This window comes from Mustelus asterias, chromosome 8 (assembly GCF_964213995.1).
Source record: "Mustelus asterias chromosome 8, sMusAst1.hap1.1, whole genome shotgun sequence".
NCBI lineage: Eukaryota > Metazoa > Chordata > Chondrichthyes > Carcharhiniformes > Triakidae > Mustelus > Mustelus asterias.
The window spans coordinates 281,100-295,403 of record NC_135808.1 but is presented as its reverse complement, the minus strand read 5'-3'; the positions used below and the strand labels follow the sequence as shown (position 1 = coordinate 295,403).

Genomic DNA, 14,304 nt, shown 5'->3' with positions numbered 1-14,304 from the left:
GGATTGGCCATGCTAAATTGTCCCTTAGTGTCCAAAGATGCGCGGGTTGTGTGGATTGGCTATGCTAAATTGTCCCTTAGTGTCAAGGGGACTAGTGGGGTAAATACATGGGGTTACGGGGATAGGGCCTGGGTGGGATTGTTGTCGGTGCAGACTCGATGGGCTGAATGGCACTGTAGGGATTCTATGAGCTTTGATATTCTAAGCAATCTGCCAGTGAGCTGACATTTCGGGTCCATTGAATCCACCAACTAGGGGGACATGTTGCTCTTATAATCGAGTTAGGAAACAAAGTGAGCTGACGGGGTGGCGGGTAAAGTGATCATCGGATTTCAGCGAACTCGGAGACCAGTGCGCAAGGGCCAGATGCCTATCGGTGGCCATCATTCGGGGTCACGTTGCGCTGGCTGGGTTAAAAGCAGGAATGATCAACAATTATTTGACAATGTGTTTGCATTGCTGGTGTCGTGGATCCTGTTGATGTGAATCAAGTTGGCTCTTTCCTCAGATCAGGTCAACCCGATCCTCTCAGTGGGGCACGATTCAGAAGTTTGTTCTCATAGAAACATGGAAAATCGTAGCAGGATTTCCTACGTAGCAGGCCACTCGGCCCTTCGAGCTGCTGCTCCATTCAACATGATCATGCCTGACCCTCTGTCTCAACATCATACTCCCACATTCTCCTCATACCCCTCTGCAATCTATTTCCTTCTGAAATATATTCAGTGATTTGGCCTCTACAGCTTTCTGTGGTAGAGAATTCCACAGGTTCACCGCCCTCTGAGTGAATACATTTCTCCTTATGTCTGTCATAATCCTGTATCCTGAGACTGTGACTCCCTGGTTCTGAAAACATGGAAGTCTAAGATTGCAATTCTACCTGTGTTTCTACGTGATTATCTCATTCCGGAGCCGGGGGGAGGGAGGGTGGTGTTGGTGGAAGGTGAGGCCATGACGGGACTTGGAAGTAAGGATGAGGGTTTTAAAGTCGGGGAAACCAGGAACAAATGTAGGTCAGCGAGCATCGGGGGCGATCGGGATAGGATGCGCCATGAGTTTAGACACGAGGGAGCCGGCACAATTGTGGATGACCGGGGGTTACGGAGGGTGGATTGTGGGACAGCAACCAGGAGTGGGAAGAGTCGAATCTGGAGGTGACAGAGAAGGGAGGGTTTGTCAGCCGAGAGTTTCCCATCACATTCCTGACTGCTGCCTCGTAGGTGGTGGACAGGCATTGATGTGGAAGTGGTGGTGATGGAAGGGAGACCGAGTTGCGGCAGCAACATGCACCGAGAATCATAAAATCTCTACATTGCAAAAGCAGGCCATTCAGCCCATCGGATCTACACCAACTCCCCGATAGAGCACCCAACCAGACCCTATCCCCGTAATCTCACATATTTACCAAATAATCAATTTTCAGCTTAACGTCTGTAGTCAGCTTAACGTCTGTAGTAGGGAAAATGCTGGAATCCATTATTAAAGAGGAGATAGCAGGGCATCTGGATAGAAATGGTTCGATCAATCAGACGCAGCATGGATTCATGAGGGGAAAGTCGTGCTTGACGAACATGTTGGATTTTTATGAAGATGTGACGAGGGCGGTTGATGGAGGAGAACCGGTGGATGCGGTGTTTTTGGATTTCCAAAAGGCGTTTGATAAGGTGCCCCATAAAAGGCTGCTGAAGAAGATTAGGGCACACGGAGTTGGGGGTAGTGTGTTAAAGTGGATTGGGGACTGGCTATCCGACAGGAAGCAAAGAGTCGGAATAAATGGGTGTTTTTCCGGTTGGAGGAAGGTAACTAGTGGCGTGCCGCAGGGATCGGTACTCGGGCCGCAACTGTTTACCATTTATATAAATTATCTGGAGGAGGGGACGGAGTGTAGGGTAACGAAGTTTGCAGACGACACAAAGATAAGTGGAAAAGTGAATCGTGTGGAGGACGGAGAAGATCTGCAGAGAGATTTGGACAGGCTGAGTGAGTGGGCGAGGATATGGCAAATGGAGTATAACGTTGAGAAATACGAGGTTATACACTTTGGAGGAAATAATAACAAATGGGATTACTATCTCAATGGAAACAAATTAAAACATGCTACCGTGCAAAGGGACCTGGGGGTCCTTGTGCATGAGACGCAAAAGCCCAGTCTGCAGGTACAACAGGTGATCAAGAAGGCAAATGGGATGTTGGCCTATATTGCGAGGGGGATAGAATATAAAAGCAGGGATGTCTTGATGCACCTGTACAGGGCATTGGTGAGGCCGCAGCTGGAATACTGTGTGCAGTATTGGTCCCCTTATATGAGGAAGGATATATTGGCATTGGAGGGAGTGCAGAGAAGGTTCACCAGGTTGATACCGGAGATGAGGGGTTTGGATTATGAGGAGAGGCTGAGGAGATTGGGTTTGTACTCGTTGGAGTTTAGAAGGATGAGGGGGGATCTTATGGAGACTTATAAGATAATGCGGGGGCTGGATAGGGTGGAGGCGGAGAGATTCTTTCCACTTAGTAAGGAAGTTAAAACTAGAGGACACAGCCTCAAAATAAAGGAGGGTCGGTTTAAGACAGAGTTGAGGAGGAACTTCTTCTCCCAGAGGGTGGTGAATCTCTGGAATTCTCTGCCCACTGAGGTGGTGGAGGCTACCTCGCTGAATATGTTTAAAGCGCGGATGGATGGATTCCTGATCGGTAAGGGAATTAAGGGTTATGGGGATCAGGCGGGTAAGTGGTACTGATCCACGTCAGATCAGCCATGATCTTATTGAATGGCGGGGCAGGCTCGAGGGGCTAGATGGCCTACTCCTGCTCCTATTTCTTATGTTCTTATGTTCTTATGATTTGATTTGGTTTGATTTATTATTGTCACATGTATTAGTATACAGTGAAAAGTATTGTTTCTTGAGCACGATACAGACAAAGCATACCATTCATAGAGAAGGAAAGGACAGAGTGCAGAATGTAGTGTTACAGTCATAGCTAGGGTGTAGAGAAAGATCAAGGTAGGTCCATTCAAAAGTCTGATGGCAGCGGGGAAGAAGCTGTTCTTGAGTTGGTTGGTACATGTCCTCAGACTTTTGTATCTTTCTCCTGACGGAAGAAGGTGGAAGAGAGAATGTCCGGGGTGCATGGGGTCCTTGATTATTCTGGCTGTTTTCCCGAGGCAGCGGGAAGTATAGACAGAGTCAATGGGTGGGAGGTTGGTTTGAGTGATGGACTGAGCTATGTTCACAACCCTTTGTACTTTCTTGCAGTCTTGGGCACAGCAGGAGCCATATCAAGCTGTGGTACAACCAGAAAGAATGCTTTTTATGGTGCATCTGTAAAATCCCTCGAACCCACACATCTTTGGACTGTGGGAGGAAACCAGAGCACCCGGAGGAAATCCATGCAGACACGGGGAGAATGTGCAGACTCCACATAGACAGTCGCTCAAGGCCGGAATTGAACCCGGGTCCCTGGTGCTGTGAGACAGCAGTGCTAATCACTGTGCCGCCCACACATATACATACATGTTGTGGTATGGAGCTACGGTAGAGGATCCAATGCTCTTTCCACCCCATGGCCATTCCAGCAATCCCTCCCGCTCCATCCACCAGCCATTGGCGTGCGTTGGACTGTTTTTCAGGTTGATATTCAACCGTTTTGAGCTTCACTGTCACTTGGTCAAATTCCTCAAGCTCTCTCCCTACTAGCACTGTGAGTGTACCTCCAGCTCAGGGACTGCGACTGTTCAAGAAGGTGAATAGGCAATAAAACATGGCTTGGATTGCAATGCCAACAAGTCATCAAGTCTATCTTTTTGTAAGTCCATGCAACAAAAATCAAAGTGATGTACATACCAATGCAGAATAAATAGGTGCTCGGTGGCCAGTACAGTAATGATGGACTGAAGGGCCTATTTTCTGCACTGTAAAACTCAATGACTCGGGGACTAATTTCGCTTGCAGTCAAAGACAGCCATGATTACAACTTAATACATCTTTGGAACAGGTGCATTAAACCAAAATCAAGTCTGTGCTTTCGGTTACATAAAAAAACCCATGGCACTTTCCAAAGGAGATCAGGGAGATTTTCCCCGGTGTCAGATTAGCTGGTCATTTATTACATTGCTACTTGTGGGATTTTGCTGTGCACAAATTGGCTGCCTCATTTCCCTCCATGGGAAGAGTGGCGACATCTCAGAAACGCCACATTGGACAGGGAGCCCTTGGGACATCCTCCCTTAAGTCCTGGAAGGCACTGTTTAAATGCAAGACCTGTATTTACAACTGGCCAATCTAGCAAAGCAAATTCACACACGTTTACTGTGTAAAATTCGTGTTATTGAGCCTGAATTTGGTGCCACTGTTCATGTAGATCAATTGATTTAAAATCGGAAGTTGATAGAATGAATGAATTTGGTTCCCAGGAATAATTCGCTTTCCTTTGGTAATTGCTGCTTATTTAAAACAGTTCAACGTAAAATAAATTGTTTTTATTTTAACTGTGTGCATTAATTCGTGGTTCGCTCCAAAAGGCAAAAACAATATATGCACAAACACAATGGAGCTTAATTTTCTCCGTTGTGAGACGAGGAGAAGTATTGAGTTTGGCTTCACGTTGCAAGATTGGTTTGAAATTGGCGGGCTTCGAACGTGACGTTCGCACCGCGGCTCGGCTATGCTGAGTTCCTCACCCAGGTCCGCTGACATTGTATAAAAGTGGGCGGTGGGGCCGGCTCCTTGCATTTGTTGATCGTTTGGTTTTGATCATGTCAGGTAGAGGGAAAGGTGGTAAGGGGCTCGGTAAAGGCGGAGCCAAGCGGCACCGCAAGGTTCTCCGCGACAATATCCAAGGCATTACCAAGCCTGCTATCAGGCGTCTGGCTCGCCGCGGAGGCGTCAAGCGTATCTCCGGCTTAATCTACGAGGAGGTCCGCGGGGTGTTGAAGGTGTTTTTGGAGAATGTGATCAGGGATTCGGTGACCTACACTGAACACGCCAAGCGCAAAACGGTGACCGCTATGGATGTGGTGTACGCCCTAAAGCGCCAGGGGCGGACCCTGTATGGCTTTGGTGGTTGAGGACAGTGTAAAGGGAACAGACTTAAAAACCAAAGGTTCTTTTAAGAACCACCAAATATCCTTGGAAAGGTTTATAACTGGTTCCTTAACAGTTAGAATTGAGCATATCATTAACTCCGAACAGGTGCTCAATGATCAATACGATCATGGTTGTTCTCAACTACCTCCCACTTTAAATACTTATATTCCAGTCACCGCCACCGTTTAGGGCAGAGAATTCCAGAAATACACCACTCTGGGAGAAGAAATTTCTACACACTTGCTTTAAATGACCAGCTCTTTATCCTGGGGCTGTGTCCCCTCATTCGAGACTCCCACTAGTGAAAGCATATCACCATCTACCCTGTCAAGCCCCCTCAGGATCTTATGTCTGAATAAGGTCACCCCTCTCTTCAAAATGCCGAGGAATACAGAGGCAGACTATTTAGTCTCTTGATAGGACAACCCTCTGATCCCAGGAATTAGCCTGGTGAATCCCCTTTGGGCTGCCTCCAAAATTACTGTATCCTCTCCAAGGTAAGGGCATCAAAACTGGATGCCGTATTCAAGCTGAGGCCTCACCAACAGCCGGTGCAATTGAAACAACCTTCCTATTTTTAAACTGCAACCTCTTTGCAATAGAGGTGTAAATATCACTTGCCTTCGTAACTACTTGTTGGACTGGCTTGTTATCTTTTTGCGATTCATGCACTGGAATCATAAACTCATACAGCGCAGAAGAGGCCCTTCGGCCCATCGAGTCTGCGTCGACACATTAGAAACACCTGAACTCCCATCTAATCCCATTCTTGGCCCATAGCCCTGAATGTTATGACGTGCCAAGTGCTCATCCAGATACTTTTTAAAGGATGTGAGTCATCCTGCCTCCACCGCCTTTGCAGACAGTGCATTCCAGACCATCACCACCTTCTGAATAAAAAGATTTTTCCTCACATCCCCCCTAACCTTGAACCTCCTGCCCCTCACCTTGAACCTATGTCCCCTCGTGACTGATCCTTTAACTAAGGAGAACAGCTGCTCCCTATCCACCCTGTCCATGTCCCTCATAATCTTGAACACCTCAATCAGGTCGTCCCTCAGTCTTCTCTGCTCCAGAGAAAACAATCCAAGCCTACCCAACCTCTTTTCATAACTGAAATGTTCCATCTCAGGCAGTTTTACATGGTGCCGATTTGTCTGCACCAGGCAGCTCTGATGCTGAGAATGCAGGCTGATGATTGATTTTCGCTAGGGATGTTTGTTTTAATCTGACTGAATGCATTTTTGTTTAATTTGGTTTTCCTGGGGTTTGAGGGTACGGTTTTGATTCGGGTGATTGACAGAGACAGTCTTGTGCTTAAGGGGAGGAGTTAAGCTTACAGGCGATAACTGCCGGGTTCTGAAAGAGGCAAGAGATGTCTCTGCATCTCTCATTCTCTGGAGGCTGCTGTTTGGGATCAGCTTGGAGAAGTAGGTATTTCTCTGTCTCGCTCTCCAGAGATGTTCTGGAGACTCGAGGACTGGCAGCCTAAGTACAAGCACATAAGCCTGGGGTTTGCCAACTGATGTTGAAGAGGAGTTTAAGTCTATAAAACGAATATTGATTGAATTGGAACTAATAGAGATAGATTAGCAGTTAATAACTGTATCTTTTCATGTTTAAATATTTAAATTGGTAAAAGTTAAGCTAATTCCTTTATTATAGTCAAACGGTATTATTAAATAAAGTTTGTTTTGATAAAAGCCTCCAAGTGTGTCAACAGAATCACACATGCAGTGAAACACCTTATCCTGGCATTAATGTCCAGATAGAAATAGTTCAGATCTAGTCTAACTTCATAATATTCCTTGGGGTTTCTGGACTGGTACCGAATAACTCAACGTCTCCGCCTTTTCCCATTATTGATAAAAGATGGTGTCCTGATGATAGCTGGCGAGGTGAGAAGGTAAGCTGTGAGGAGGATACCAAGAGACTGTAAGGGATAGAGACAGACTAAGTGGGTAACCTGCACGATGACAGGCGGAGGTACGTAATATTGGGAAGAACAAAGAAAATTACAGCACAGGAACAGGCCCTTCGGCCCTCCAAGCCTGTACCGACCATGCTGCCTGGCTTAACTAAAACCCCCTACCTTTCCGGGGGCCATATCCCTCTATTCCCATCCTATTCATGTACTTGTCAAGACGCCCGTTAAAAGTCACTACCGTATCTGCTTCCACTACCTCCCCCGGCAGCGAGTTCCAGGCACCCACTACTCTGTGTAAAAAATCTGCCTCGTACATCTCCTTTAAACCTTGCCCCTCGCACCTTAAACCTGTGCCCCCTAGTAATTGACTCTTCCACCCTGGGAAAATGCTTCTGACTATCCACTCTGTCCATGCCTTTCATTATCTTGTAGACTTCTATCAGGTCACCCCTCAACCTCCGTCATTCCAGTGAGAACAAACCAAGTTTCTCCAACCTTTCCTCATAGTTAATGCCCTCCATACCAGGCAACATCCTGGTAAATCTTTTCTGTACCCTCTCCAAAGCCTCCACATCCTTCTGGTAGTGTGGCGACCAGAATTGAACACAATATTCCAAGTACGGCCTAACTAAGGTTCTATAAAGGGGAGGAGTGAAGTTATTCACTTTGGATGTAAGAATAGAGAAGCAGAATATTTTTTAAAAGGTGAGAAAGTTATTGATGTTGAAAGACATCAGGGTGTGCTCACACAAGGGACGCAGGAAATTAGCAAGCCGCTGTAGTAAGATATTAGGAAGGCAAGTGGCACGTTGACCGTTATTGTAAGCAGATTGGAGGACAGGGATAAAGATAAACGAAATTACTGTGGAATTCTGGAATCCGAAACAATAACAGAAAATGCTGGAAAATCTCAGCAGGTTTGACAGCATCTGCGGAGAGAGAATAGAGCCAACGTTTCGAGTCTAAATGACGTTTCATCGGAACTTCACGAGGAATAAAGACGTTTTGTGTAGTTGTACAGGTTTCGGTGAGACCACATTTGGAATAATGGGTGCAGTCTAATTCTCCACATTTAAGAATGCACTAATAGAATATCTATAGTGCACAAGAAGGCCATTCGGCCCATTGAATCTGTACTGACAACAATCCCACCCAGGCACTATTCCCCCATAACCCCACACATTTACCCTACCAATCCCCCTGACACTAAGGGGCAATTTAGCATGGCCAATCCACCCAACCTACACATCTTTGGACTTTAAGGGACAATTTACCATCTCACTCCTGACTTGTGTCCTTGTAGATGGTGGACAGGCTTTGGGGAGTCAGGAGGTGATTTACTCCCTGCAGGATTCCCAGCCTCTGCTCTGGTGGCCACAGTTTTTATATGGCTGGGTCCAGCTCAGTTTCTGGTCAGTGGCAGTCGCAGGATGTTGATAGCGGGGGTTCAGCGATGGTAATGAATGTTAACCGGGGGGAGGATGGTGTGGAATCTCTCTCTGGTTGGAGATGGTCTTTGCCTGGCACTTGAGTGGTGTGAATGTTTGGTCATTTTAACCGAGAGTCGGGAACGCTACCACCTGGATTAGTCGAGGCAAAGAACATATTTATTAGTATCACAAGTAGGCTTCCATTAACGCTGCAATGATGTTACTGTGAAACATAAGAATATAGGAATTAGGAGCAGAATAGGCCATTCGGCCCTTCGATCCTGCTCCGCCATTCAATCAGATCATGGCTGATCTCTCCCTGGTCTCAAATCCACCTCCCCACCTGTTCCCCATCTCCCTTTAATCCGTTTTTTATTAGAAATATATCTATCTCCTTCTTGAAACCATTCAATGATTCAGACTCCACCGCGCGATGGGGCAGCGAGTTCCACAAATTCACCCCCCTCTGTGAGAAGTAGTTCCTCCTCATCTCAGTGTTAAATCTACCGCCTCTCAGCCTGTACCTGTGACCTCTTATTCGCGATTACCCACAAGGGGAAACATTTGGACTACATTTACTTTATCAGTCCCGTTTAGTATTTTATATACCTCGATCAGATCCTCTCTCGTTCTTCTAAACTCCAGCGAATATAAACCCAAACTGTTTAATCTCTCCTCATACATCAACCCTTTCATCTCTGGAATCAATCTGGTGAACCTCCCTCTGAACTGCCTCCAATGTCACCACATCCTTCCTCAGGTAATGAGACCTAAACTCCAGATGCCAAAAACTCAGTGGGTCTGACGGTGACTGTGGAGAGAAGGAAACAGTCAGCGTTTTGAGACTGAGTTTAAAGTTTATTAGTGTCACAAGTAGGCTTACATTAACACTGCAATGAAGTTACTGTGAAAATCCCCTAGTCGCCACACTCCGGCACCTGTTCAGGTACACTGAGGGAGAATTTAGCATGGCCAATCCACTTAACCTACACATCTTTCGGACTGTGGGAGGAAACCGGAGCACCCGGAGAAAACCCACGCAGACACGGGGAGAATGTGCAAACTCCACACAGACAGTGACCCAAGCCGGGAATCGAACCCGGGTCCCTGGCGCTGTGAGGCAGCAGTGTTAACCACTGTGCCAGTCGCATTGGAGTCGGTATGGAGAAGGTGATGAGGGGGTTGTCCTGATGAGAAGCTGAGTAAATTTGGTCTATTGTCAGATGAATTGGGATACAGTGAAAAGTACTGTTTCTTACCCAACGCATACTGTTCATAGAGTACATAGCGGAGAAAGGAAGGAGTGCAGAATGTAGCGTTAGTCACAGCTAGGGTGTAGAGAAAGATCAACTTAATGCGAGATATAAAAAGTTTTAGAAGCATAGAACGAGTAAAGATCGAACTAGAGGGTGCGCTGAGCACAGCTCCGGCTCATTGGGTCAACATTATTCTGGAGTTTATACGAATGAGAGGCGATCTCATTGAAACATAAAATGCTTCAGCGGCTTTGACAGGATGGACACCGAGAAAAACAAACCTAATTGGAAATTCTATTATAAATGAGAAATAAACCTCATTGTAAATTCCGCAATTTTAGAATTGTAAATTCTTTGTCTTTAAAGTATTTGAGAAATAATCACCTGAAAGTCTACCTATTAATATTTGAGAAATAAAGGTTCTACAAGGTTTGGGACATGGATTGAAGTCGATATAATGTTGATGTTGCATTTGTTAAACTTCATTGAAAAGTTTGTCTGGTTTTTAAATATTAGTTAAATGAACTTGTGTTTTTTTAGCTCCTTCAGTTGGGAGTGAGTGGCTCTGAAAAGAGCCTTTTTTTGTGTAATTGTTTAGATGTTTTCTCCGCTCCCGGTGCCTCTACCGCTTCTTCCCCGCCGGCCGCTTGGGGGCTTTTCCCCGCTTGGCCACCTTCCCTTTTCGGGGGCTCTTGGCCACCGCTTTCTTGGCCCGTTTGGCCGCCGCTCTCTTCGGGGCCGTTTTCCTCTTGACGCCTCCTTTAGTGCCGTCCTCGATCTCTCCTTCCTGCCGTCCCCCCTCCTCCTCCTCCCGCTGCTCCTGCTGGAGCGAGGCCGAGGAGGTGCCGGCCCCACCCTCGGCCGGTGGGGAACCCTTGTTGGCCGCGGCGCTGCCGGGCGGCGGGTTGGGCCTGTTGGCGCCGCCGCCTTTCTCCGGTTCGTAAGCCGAGGCCGAGATGGTTTTCTTCAGGGCGGCGCCCAGCTTGGCCGCCTGGCGCTCCTTGGTGGCGGCCACCGCCTCCAGAATCTGCTCGGCCACCGCCGTCACTGCGCCTCCTCCACCGCCGCCGCCTTTCTGCGGCCGGGAGGCGGCTTTCTTCTTGGCGGCGGCCAGACCGGTGTCGAGAGGAGCAGCGGCGGCCGCGGGGACATCCGCTTTGGCGGGGACGGTCTCGGCCATCAGATAGATCTCCCTCACTTGGCGCCCGTCGCCCTCACACGTGTGGCCGAGGCGCTGCGGCGACATTTCATATAAGGAGGGAAAGCGGACGGGATGGAGGCAAACTGCCGCTCAGCCCCGCCCACTCTCCCTCGTTGGTTCGGATTGGCACGCGGCCGCGCGGCTGGGAAACGCCCACTGCCCCGCCCATAGTCTCTCGTCCCCGCCCACTGGCTCCAAGCCTCTGGTCTGCGTTCCCTGCTCGTACTCTCAACTCGCAAGCGCAGATCTCACGAGTAAGCCCCGCCCTCTGCATTGGACCCCGCCTTCCAACCTAGGCCCCGTCCCCTGTCGCAGACACGCTCCCTTCACTGCCGCACGACGTCGTCACACCTCCTCGTAGGCCCCACCCCCTTCACCTTCACTCTGTTGGGTCTGCGACCAATCACTCCCGCTCTGGATAAGGTCCCGCCCTCTTGAACCAGGCCACGCCTCCTCAACCAAGCCACGCCTCCTCGGAGCACGTGCCGGCTCGTTTCTCCGGCCCAGCCGCCCAGACCCCGCCCCCTTCTCTTGTGTTCTTTCCCGCCAAAGCCGCTCTCCTGCTGCAAATTACACCCGGATCAGCCCAGGAAATGTTCCGAACGGAAAAGTTCATTTATTTTGTGGCCAATCGCAAAATAATTGGAAATAAATATATGAGAAACATTGACGTGTAAAACACCCCGACACATTTAGGGGAATAAAGGATTTTAAAATTTTAAAAAACGATTGAATTCCTCTGTTGAATGTATTAAAAAATCTCCTGGAACCCAGTTTGGGGAGGCTTCCAATTCCATCACTCGTAGTTGTTTCTTATAACTTGCACTTGAATTTATAAATTGCAAATTCAGATTTAGGCTCGCAAATCCTACCAAGTGTTCTTTCCCGATTTAAGAGACAAGTCATCATAAGGCGCCACCCAAAAATAAGATAAAGCAAATTATAATCCACAGGATTTATCTACAGCGTTTCCTTTGACAATACAAAATCCCCGTCAATATTTAACCTGAATGCATTCTATTTTCTTGCCCTCTTTTTAGGTCAAACCAAATAAACAAACTCAGATTAAGTCAGGACAAAGTAAAAGGGGCAGCTCCCCAAAAGGAGGGGGAACAGCCCGAACAGAAATCAAAGTACAAAGGAAACTTAGAAAACATCAAATTAAAATGTGATTATTAGGGTCGATAACGCACTCCAACCCCTGCAGTGCCCAGCGGGCGCGGAAGGTGTCAACCGTGCCCGTGGACACCGCATGCTCCCTCTCCAGGGACACCCGGCCGCGAACGTAGCCGCGGTAGAGGGGCAGACAGTCAGGATGGACTCGATCGCCCGCTGCCTGGACCGGTAAATGGTGCGTTTCGCCAGGCCCAGGAGCAGGTTCACGAGGAGGTCGCCATCCCGACCCTCCCCTCTCCGCACCGGGTGTCCGTAGATCAGGAGCGTGGGACTGAAGTGCAAACAAAACATCAATAAAAGGTTCTTTAGGAAAACATAAAGGGAGTGCAGCCTAAGACACACAACATAGACAGCAATTGACTAAGGTTTCACTAATTCCCTTAGTTTATGTGGATCCACTTCGCTTGTAACTGAATCCGAAATGTTTTGGCCAGTAGTTTGCGGGGAGGTTGAGTGTTGTTATCTTGTCCTCATCCTCAGCAGAACTTTCTACAGCTTTATTACTTTATCAATAACATTCCCTGGAAAGGTTTCTTGATGGGGTTTAAAACCAAACATTCGCTCACTCGAGCAGCAGAAGTATGACAGAAGCTACCAAATTCTTGGGTCAACTGGATTGGGAAAATCCAAAAGCGGGGAGAGATAGCACGGCTACGATGGGCTGAAGGGGCTCAATTCCCTGGGGCTCAGATAAACTGGGGACTGTGTTCAAAATAGAAAAGTAGAGTGGGCTGAAAGGTCTCAACATCCCCAAACATGGCAGCGGTGCTCGAGTGGAAAAGAGCTAGGACGGGTATAATAGGCTGAAGGGTCTCATCTTCCTGAGGACTCCACAAATGGAGGGAGAGCAATGCTCAAATGGCTAGCATGGGGATGGTGGACTGAAAGGCCTCATTTCCTTGAGGCTCAGAAAAGGGAGTGCCGTGCAAAGCTGGCACGGGGATGATGGGCTGAAGGGTCTCAGCTCTGGAGAGGAAAATCAGCGCTCAAAGGGCTTGCATGGGCATGTTGGACTGAAAGGCCTCATTTCCCTGGGAGGACAGCGCGCCACCTGGTGCTAGTACCGGCCGGACGGGCTGAATGGTCTCATTTAGCGGGGTTTTTTGTGGGCCGGTTGCAGCTTTGATTTTGTTGGGAGGTTTGTGGCTCTGAAAAGAGCCTTTTTGTGATGTTTGGGGGGATTTGGAGGAGTTTCTCTCCCCTCACATCAGGATGTTATTTAATTTATTGGTTGGAAAGTTGGATCATTTGCCGCACTTTTTCCGCCGGGTTTTGACGGTCCTTCTGGCGACCGAGGCTCCTTTGGCTCCGGGGCCTCTCCTCTTGGCCGGGGCAGGAGAGCGCGGCGGCGGCTTCTTCCTCGCCCGAGTCCTGGCGCCTCCGCCGCCGGCTCCGGCCGCCCGGCGCCGCTGCTGCTGCTGCTGGCGGCCCAGCCGGAGGCCGCCTCCCCGGGCCCGGCTCCGGACCAGCGAGCCGCTGCGGAGCAGGCCGCCCATCGCCGTGCGGAACTGCGCCTTGTTGCTCTGCACGTCGTCGTCGTAGCCGCTGGAGAGCAGCGCCTCCCGCAGCGAGGTGACCGACATGCCGCCGCGCTGCTTGCGGGCCGACAGCGCCTGAAGGATCAGCTTGTTGATGCCCGGCATCCTGCGGCGCCGCCGCCTCCGCCGGGGACAGCGCGACTCGGGCAGCGGCAGCGGTGGCAACCGCTGGCGCTTCCGCTGCTGCTGCTTCTTCTTCACGGTAAGAGGCTTCTTCTTCACCCCGCCGCCTCGGCAATTCCCCGTCCTCCCAGCCTCCCTCTTCTTCTGCTGCTGCCGCCCCCGCCGCGGCGGGCCGCCGGGGCTCACCATCGGGCCGCCGCCACCACCCCCAGCTCCCGGCTACACCCCCGCCCCACGGCGCAGCTCTGGCCGCGGCCGCCGCCGGTGCGGCGGGATAAAGGCACAAGGAGGACGCCATAGGGAGAACCCCAGTGCGGGGAGGGGGGGGGGAGAGAGGGGGAGTGACAGCCAATCGCCGGCCGCGCTCGCTCTCCCGCAACTTTCCACTGCGCGAGCCTGTCCGCGCGGCCTCACCGCCACGCCCCCTCTCCTCCGGCCACGCCCCCTCTTCTCACACCTCTGGCCACACCTCCACTCTGGTTGTCATGTCCCTTCCCCCTCCCTTCTGGCCACGCCCCGTTTCCCCTCTCCTCTGGCCACTCCCCTTTTCCCTCTCCTCTGGCCACGCC

General features: G+C 49.6%; 2 protein-coding genes across 2 annotated transcripts in view; both read left to right on the top strand.

Moving 5' to 3' along the window:
* csnk2b (casein kinase 2, beta polypeptide) overlaps nt 1-14,304 on the top strand; it is a 296,247-nt gene that overhangs the window by 102,035 nt on the left and 179,908 nt on the right. The gene's annotated exons all lie outside the window — the stretch shown is intronic.
* On the top strand, nt 4,734-5,085 carry LOC144497800 (histone H4-like). The gene has a single exon (XM_078219237.1). The coding sequence runs from the start codon at nt 4,754-4,756 to the stop codon at nt 5,063-5,065; it is 312 nt and encodes a 103-aa protein (XP_078075363.1). The 5' UTR covers nt 4,734-4,753; the 3' UTR covers nt 5,066-5,085.